The 8,717-nt window shown below is 54.2% G+C and overlaps 1 protein-coding gene across 2 annotated transcripts in view; it reads left to right on the top strand.

The window, feature by feature from the left end:
• The window catches only part of MAU2 (MAU2 sister chromatid cohesion factor), a 37,885-nt gene extending 29,928 nt beyond the window's left edge, over nt 1-7,957 (top strand). Inside the window, exons 17-19 of one of the 2 annotated variants that reach the window (XM_017852681.1) lie at nt 3,566-3,656; nt 4,443-4,570; nt 4,887-7,957. In XM_017852681.1, coding sequence (XP_017708170.1) covers nt 3,566-3,656; nt 4,443-4,570; nt 4,887-4,961 — 294 coding nt within the window. In that variant the 3' untranslated portion in view covers nt 4,962-7,957. The remainder of the gene's footprint in view (nt 1-3,565; nt 3,657-4,442; nt 4,571-4,886) is intronic. The other variant, XM_017852680.1, reaches the window with a different exon arrangement.
• Nucleotides 7,958-8,717: the final 760 nt, after the last annotated feature.

Below are 8,717 nucleotides of genomic sequence, written 5' to 3'. Positions count from 1 at the left end.
TTTTTTTTTTTTTTTTTTTTTTTTTTTTAAGAAGATATTTTGGGCAGGCACAGTGGCTCACGCTTGTAATTCCAGCATTTTGGGAGGCCAAGGCGGGCAGATCACTTGAGGTCAGGAGTTTCAAGACCAGCTTAGCCAACGTAGTGAAACCCCATCTCTTACTAAAAATACAAAAATTAGGGTGGGAGCCTGTAATCCAAGCTACTCGGGAGGCTGAGGCATGAGAATCACTTGAACCCAGGAGGCAGAGGTTGCATTGAACCGAGATCATGCCACTGCACTCCAGCCTGGGCAACAGAGTGAGACTCTGTCTCAGAAAAAAAAAAAAAGATACTTTTGTGCCAGGCATGGTGGCTCATGCCTATAATCCCAGCACTTTGGGAGGCCGAGACAGGTAGATCATCTGAGGTCAAGAATTCAACACCAGCTTGGCCAACATGGTGAAACCCCATTTCTACTAAAAATACAAAAATTAGCCAGGCCTGTCGGTGCACATCTGTACTCTCAGCTATTCCAGAGGCTGAGACAGGAGAATTGCTTGAACTCAGGAGGTGGAGAGGTTGCAATGAGCTGAGGTCGTGTCATTGTACTCCATCCGCCTAGGTGAGAGCAAGACTCCATCTCAAAAAAAAAAAAATTTTGGCCAGGCACAGTGGCTCATTGCCTGTATCACTTTGGGAGGCGGATGGGGGAGAATCCCTTGATCCCAGGAGTTCAAGACCACCAGCCTGGGTAACCTAGCGAGACCCTCTTTTTTTTGAGGCCGAGTCTCACTCTGTCACCCAATTTGGAGTGCAGTGGCACGATCTCAGCTCAGCTTATGGCAACCTTCGCCCCTTGCAGGCTCAAGTGATCCTCCCATCTCAGCCTCCCAAGTAGCTGGAGCCACAGGTGTGTGCCACCACGCTTAGCCATTTAGGTAGAGACCAGGTCTCCATGTTACCCAGACTGGTCTTGAACTCCTGAGCTCAAGTGATCCACCCACTTAAGCCTCCCAAAATGCTAGATTACAGCATGACCCACTGTGCCTGGCCCTAGAGACGCTATCTCTTAAAAAAATAATAATAAGATATTTTCCAGCCAGGCACAGTGACTCGAGCGGCCTGTAATCCCAACACTTTGGGAGGCAGAGGTGGAAGGATCATTTGAACTCAGGAGTTCAATATCAGCCTGACCAACATAGTGAGATCCCATCTCTACAAAAACCAAACAAAAAAATTAGCCAGTGTGGGAACTCAGGCCTATGGTCCCAGCTAATTGGGAGGCTGAGGTGGGAGGATCACTTGAGTCCAGGAGGTTGAGGCTGCAGTGAACTGTGATCATGTTACTGCACTCCAGCCTGGACAACACAGTGGGATCCTGTCTCAAAAAAAAAAACAAAGAAGTTGTTATTTTTCTAGATTATAAAATATAACATGTTCATAATTAAAAGGTTGAGAAGCAAAACAAAAAAATAGCATGTCTGTGTCATCCATCCCTTCCCGCTGCCCACCCCTTCCACCTGGAGGTTTTGCTTGTCAGCCTGTTTGGTAATTTTTTTTTTTTTTTTTTTGAGATGGAGTTTTGCTCTGTTGCCCAGGCTGGAGTATAGTGGTATAATCTTGGCTCACTGCAACCTCTACCTCCCAGGTTCCATGGATTCTTCTGCCTCAGCCTCGCAAGTAGCTGGGATTATAGTCACACGCCACCACACCTGGCTAATTTTTGTATTTTTAGAAGAGATGGGGTTTCACCATGCTGGCCAGGCTTGTCTCAAACTCCTGACCTCAGGTGATCTGCCCACCTTGGCCTTCCAAAGTGCTGGGATTATAGGCGTGAGCCACCAGGTAATTTTATATTTGCCTTTCTCCACACCACTGTATTGGAAGCTTTTTTTTTTTTTTCCTTAATGGCAGTGAGTGTTTTGAAGCACCATCTACTCTGTAGTTTAACCATTCTCACTGTAGCCATTTCCACAGGATAGATAATGCAGGATGTGTGTCTTGGCTTGTAAAGTTTCACGGGATCTGAGGGCTCCCTCAGTGTGGATGCTGTTAACAAACCTGGTGCCTGCCCCTGCCCACCGCAACACACACACACAACTGTGTGGTAAGCCTTTGCAGAGGCCAACGAATGGGCCCTGCGGCTCAGGCCCTGGTGGGCCTTGGCCTCAGTACTGGGGATGCCACCACCCCGTCAAAACCTGTAGCTGGCTCCTTCTAGAATGTGCTGCCACCCTGCCCTCAGCCTCTGAGCACAGTGAGGGCTGTATTTCCCCATTGGACAGTGCAGGTGGCCTCGGGGTATGTCAGATGGGCTCAGGTGAGGGTCCAGGGGCCAAGAAGAGCTTAGGATGCCCTGTCCTAAGCCTGTTAGGCTAGAGTGTCCACACGAGCGGGACACCCCCCAGGATCACTCAAGTCTTCAAAACCAGATTTTGTGGGGTACCCCAAGCTGGCATTGGGAGAACCTACCCAGGAGCACTGAAGGAGGACTCTCCTTCCCCAGGCTGCTTTCAGACAGAGGCCCTTGGCTTTCTGCAGAGAGGCCATCCCGGCTCACAATAAGCCAGGCGTAGTGGAAGAGAGCAGTTTTTCTTGCTGTGAGGTGTCAGAAGGGCTTGGTGAATTTTAAAAAGCTCCAAGACCCACTTGGAGCCCACTTGCAAGGTGCAGCTACAGGGCAGCATAGAGCTGTTGGGCTTTGCGTCTCAGGAGGAGCATCTCTGCACTCTGGAGAAGTATTTGGTGGCATCAAAGCCAGTTCTCAGGAGTCGGTTTTGGGGATGTGTCCATCTTGACTTCCCAAGTGCTCCCTGGGCTGCCAGGAGCTACCATCTAGGGAATTCTCCAGGCCTTACCTGAACCCCACATCCAGGCTGACAGGGCTTTGAGTCCTCGACCCAGACAGGGTCAGCCCAGCACTGCTGGTCGCCATGTAGGCTGTGTAGCACAGGCTCCTGTCCACCGGCTCCAGGCCCTTGCCGTAGTGACAGGGATGGGCATTTATGGGCCCTGATGGCTCTTACTGAGCTCTTCCTGCCACATCCTGAGGATGCTAGGGCTGCAACTGGGGTGGCCTTGTGCAGTCACCAAGCGGGGATTCAGGATTGGAGGATTCCTGCATGCTGGTGCCCCCAAAGCCCCTACGTGTCTGCCGGGGCCTCCCACGAGAGGCAACTCAATTGTGGAAGACAAACCGGAGAGGCTGCTGCCCCTCTCCGAACCTGGAACCCAGAACCCTAAACGAATCTTCATTTCTGATCAGCCCCCATTGTGGGTCCAGGGCTAACTGCCATCAGTGCTTTTTCTCCACTTGAAAAGGTAGAAGCCCCCAGAGTTGTCCATTGGCCATGCTCCTGTGAGTAGGTACCTGCAGAGCCAGAAGTGAGGGCAGTTTGTTTTTCAGTGATACTTCAGAGAGGGCCATTTGAGATGGGCTCTGAGGTAAGCATAGGAGTTCACCAGATGCAGAAGGATGTCACAGCCTGGGCTGGGTTCAGTAGGTTATCCCCACCCCAGCCTGGGCTGGGTTCGGCAAGTGGGGTCCGGGCTCCTCACTCCCCCTTGCTGCTCTTGATTGACAGGAGAGTAACAACATGGTGGTACCTGCCATGCAGCTCGCCAGCAAGATCCCGGACATGTCAGTACAGCTGTGGTCGTCAGCACTGCTGCGAGGTGAGTGCAATGGCCACCCCTCTTCCCCGGCCCCAGCCTGGCCCTCCCGAGAGATCAAGGCTGCTGGGCACGTCCTGCTCAGCCTTAGCTCGGACTAGGCCTCCGTGGGCCACAGCCCCAGTTCTAGCATGGGTAGGGGGTGCTCCTCAGAAGACCGTGGTTGAGGGCAGTGGGTGCATTTGTGGCATCCACTTGACTCGGGGTCTGGTTCAGTCTCTACAGGACCCAGAGGGTGAGACTTGGTATCTGGTAGACTTGGGCTGTGAGCCTCGCTTCTTCCCAGGAAGGCAGACAGCAGCCATGCCTATTGGGCAGGGCTGGCCAGCTTGCTCTGGGAGCAGTGTGGGCACTCAGCGAGTATCAGTGCTGTTACCGCAGCTCCCCCATTTCCAGATTACGAAACTGAGGTCCAGAGACTCCCCCAGGGACCTGGGGAGGTGACAGGAGACGGGGTGCTCCATGTGCAGTGGGCTGCCTGGGGCTGCTGCCTCAGGATGGGCGTCAGACGTCTGTTTGCCTGAGGGCTGGCCATAGGCTCCCTGGAGTGCTGGCGAGAAGCCTGGCATTGGGCTTTCACTGCCCAGCCAGCCCTGTTCTGCCCTGTGAGAGCAACTGGCGCATGGTCTTTGTGATCCCAAGACAGGGCTCAGGGCCAGTGACGTGCCAGGCACCCAGAGATCCACCGGTTCAGCTGAGACTTGACCTTGGGGCTCCATCTGCACCAAGTGGGAGGGCCTGGGCAGTGACAGGTCAAGGTGGGTCCCCATGTTCATCTCTCACTCTCAGACCTGAATAAAGCCTGTGGGAACGCCATGGATGCCCATGAAGCCGCCCAGATGCACCAGAACTTCTCGCAGCAGCTGCTCCAGGACCACATTGAGGCCTGCAGCCTCCCCGAACACAACCTCATCACGGTACGGGTGTGGGTGTGAGGATGGGATCGGGGACCAGCGGGTTCCCCACCTGCAAGAGGAAGGGGGCACCTTGGCTGTATTTCTCTTTGTCCAACAAACCCTAACTCAGCCTCGGGAGTGCCCTCTGATGGGAGAGATGGCTACGGGCACCCCCACCCTAGCAAGGGACACAGGTGCCTCCTCGGGGCCCACTGGACTGGGGCGTGGAGAACAGAGTCCCAGTTGGGTTAGCAGCCCAAGGAGGGCAACATTCCCACGTCTCTTTCCCTGGGAACGGCCCACAGTGCCTGACTCGCATGTCCTGTCTTTCCCACAGTGGACAGACGGTCCACCCCCTGTGCAGTTCCAAGCTCAGAATGGACCCAACACCAGCCTGGCCAGCCTCCTGTGAGGCCTTGATGGGGCTGTCCAGCTCCACAGGGCCTGCGCGTGTCCGGCTTCCACCCAGACGGCACTCAAGCCTGCCCCCGAGGCGTGCTTCCTTCCTGACTATCTCTAGAGCTTCCAAGTTCTGGGAATGTGCAGGGCCAGTCCCTGCCCTCCCGGGAGGGGTGGCAGCCGTTCCCACCTCGCACCAGGACCCCCACTGCAGAGGCTCACAGGTGGCATACAGGCGCTGTCTCTCCAGAGGCATCCTTCAGAGTGGACCTCAGTGCCAGTCGTGCCTCTGCATCTGGGTCACGTCGGCCAGGAGTAGGGTACAGGCCTCCAGCAGGTCCTAATCCTATGTGCCAGGGCAGGCGGTGCCCCAGGGGCACCGTGCCAGACTCTCCATCGCCCAGGCCTTGATGCCGAGCAGGAGTAGAGTGTTTCCTCTGCTCAAGGCAATTTCCAGAGCCCAGACACCCGTTTCTGGCCTGAATTTGGAGGAAAGAAGTAATGGCCCACGTGTGGGACAAAGCACAGATCCCAGCACTTTTCCCAGCTTTCTCTCCAGCTTCGGTCCCTGCAGCAGCCGGGGCCTCTGGTCAGGAACCCTCAGGGACCCAGGAACTCAGCTTCCAAACATCTGCACCTTGACCGGATTCGCCATCCCGCCGTGGGGGTGCAGGTGATTGTAAACACGGGTGTGCATGTGCGTGCACACGGGTGTGCGGTGAAGATCTGTGGAGCTGGAGCTGGGAGCTGAGGCTCCTGTTGCACCAGCCACCTTCCCCCATCTTGTGGCTGCTGAGGGGCAGGAAGCGGGGGAGTGGGCTTCTCTCCCAAATTTAAGATCACCTCCTCAGCTAGCTTAGAGTGCATGGCACGGGCCCCCTGCCCTCCAGATCTGGAGCCCAGGGACTTTCTTCCTGGCAGATCTGTGGCCTTCCCTGCAAAGGACGTCTATAGGCTCAGCCTCTTGGTCCGCCACCCTGCCGCCTCGCTTTCCCTGCTGGGTCTCTGGGGCATAGTGTGAAATTCCCACCCTAGCGAGGCCCCAGGGAGTCTCCGCTGGGCCCAGACAGCAGCATTTGGTTGTATCCACTTTTCTTGATAATCAGGAGGTGCCCCAGTGGTCACAGTGTGGCATTGTGAGTTGGGTCAGGGGTCAGGATATCAGCAGCAGGTATCAGGACTCAAGACACCATCCCCTCCAGCTTCTGGGGCCCAGGAGCCTCTCCCTGCTGCAGGGAGTGGGGGTCCTGCTCAGCGGGGTAGGTGGTGGTTTCAGGTCTTGTCACCCTCACTTGGTGGAGCTGCCTCTGGGAGCTTCAGCGTCTGTGACTGAGGGGATGCTGGATTGCTCAGGTCAGCTGCTTAGGGCTCCCAGGCTAGGTGTGCCTTAGCCACAGGCAGGGCTGCCAATAACCCCCTTCCTCACTGGCCACTACCTGACATCAGCACCAGTGACAGGCTGGTCAGAGGGCAGGGCTGGTGAGGGTTTGTCCTAAAAGGACCACCACCATCTCTGGGTCTCCAGGGGGAGAGCCTGGCCCTGTCCTGTGCTACCCGGGGCTGCCCCCAGGCCCTTGAGGCCAATAGGAGAGCGTGTGGCACTGACCCACAAGCTCTCCCTGTCCCGTCTTCCTCCTGAGCCATGGCCTCTGCTAGCTCCACCTTGAAGGAGCCCCTCAGATCCTCCCCTGCATCACTGAGATGCCACCACTTGTGTCTCCACAATGTGCTCCTGCCCACCTCGGTCCCGCACTGTCTGACCCCTGCACACCATACTCATGTCATCACGGCGTGCATCATGTTCATCCCCATCTATTTATTTAAGCCTTTCTTTGCTTGTAGGGCATTTTGTATGTAGAGCAGTTGAAAACAGAACCTCAGAACTTAACATCTGTCCTGATGTTAAAGTGCTTTTCATGACCACCCCGTTATCTATGTATATGTAAAGTTAAGGATGAGATCTTAAGTTTACAATTAAAAACTCAGTACTCGATATTTAATATTCTACTCGAGCTTTATGGAAGCCAAATCGTGTGTGTGTGTGTGTGTGTGTGTGCGCGCACGCGTGTGTGCAAGCTTTGAACCTCCTTCCACGGCCGCATCTTCTGATGACACAAAGCTTTTGACAAGTACCTTCCTGTGAGTCACTCAGCGCCTCATAGTGTCTCATTCAATTGCAAGAATAGAGGCCAGACATGGGGGCGCATGCCTGCAGTCCCAGCTGACTGGGAGGCTGAGGCAGGAGGATCACTTGAGCCCAGGAGATTGAGGCTGCAGTGAGCATGTTCGCACCACTGCACTCCAGCCTGGGTGATGGTGAGACTTTGTGTCAAAATAAATAAATAAATAAAACGAAGGCAGACAGCAAGTCCCTGAGGATACATCACACAGTCTCCTATAGCTAAGTGTCTAGGAAGAAATAAAAACTCCAGACCCTTGAGTGGATGAGGACAAGGAGGTCGCCGAAAGGCATTCTGTTGACAGATGAACAGCTGAAAGCTGGCCAGACCCTCCTGTATGCCTCCGCCCTTGTCCTGTGGCCTGTGGGTTGAGGAGGTCTGACGAGGAAGCCACCTACAGCAGGAAGTGAGGCTGCCGTGTTTCCTTCAGACAGCTGTCTTTCCCCAGCTCTGTCCCTGTAGTTGCCTGCCGGTGGGCGAGGGTCCTCTCCCTGGGAGAAGCACTCCCAGCCCCGTTTATCAGAAGCAGGCAGGGAAATTGAAACTGCCACCCAACCAGCATGGTGGCTCAATTTGTTGGTTGCGTTGTCAGTTGTCTTATTTTGTTAAGGTTTTTAATAAGTACGTTTGGCATAATGTCTTTTAATGGGTTTGTAATATCGTAATGGTTTTAGCAGCCTATAACTTTTCAGCTGGTGCTTTTACTTAGGGAAAAAAAGACAATTTGTAAATACAGAACATTGTTTAAAAGACGTAACCATAGAACGTAGCTTCCTGTTTGTGGATTTCGTTTCCTATATATTCAAAGTAAAATGACTTACAGGAGCCACGTGCTGTGTCTTTGTTGTTTCCTCTGTCCCCTTTGTGAGCCATCCCAAAGATGGCTGCCACCCTCCCTGCCATGCCCACAGGGGCCCCCTCTGTGACAGGGTCTTCAGCATGAGGATGCAGTCCCCAAATGCTGAGCCAGATGACGTGATGGAAGCCTGAGTCCCCATCCCCTCCACTGATCATTTTCCTCCAGCCTGGCCTTGCCTAGAGAGGAAGGAACCGCATGCTCCATCAGCATATGAGGCCTTCAGCAGCCTGCTCCTTGAATCCTCCCAGCCCTCCCAGGGGCAGACTCCCCCACGCACTCAGGTGTCCTGGTCCCTGTGTTCTTTTTTTTTTTTTTTTTTTGAGACGGAGTCTTGCACTTTCGCCCAGGCTGGAGTGCAGTGGTGCAATCTCTGCTCACTGCAACCTCCACCTCCCAGGTTCAAGCGATTCTCCTGCCTCAGCCTCCCAAGTAGCTGGGATTACAGGCGCCCACCACCGAGCCCAGCTAATTTTTTGTATTTTTAGTAGAGACAGGGTTTCACTGTGTTAGCCAGGCTGGTCTTGAACTCCTGACCTTGTGATCCACCCACCTCGGCCTCCCAAAGTGCTGGGATTACAGGCCTAAGTCACCGCACCCAGCTGGTCTCTGCGTTCTTAGAGGGGACCAGCCTCCATGCTCCTGGGAGTGAGGGGAGTTATTTGCCCAGATTTTTTTGTTTTGAGGTGAAATTCACTTAACATTTAACTGTTTTTGCAGGTTGTGCTGGCTT

This window comes from Rhinopithecus bieti, unplaced genomic scaffold (assembly GCF_001698545.2).
Source record: "Rhinopithecus bieti isolate Rb0 unplaced genomic scaffold, ASM169854v2 scaffold_34968, whole genome shotgun sequence".
NCBI lineage: Eukaryota > Metazoa > Chordata > Mammalia > Primates > Cercopithecidae > Rhinopithecus > Rhinopithecus bieti.
Note: the sequence above shows the minus strand (reverse complement) of the source record. Positions and strands in the feature narration are given on the sequence as shown.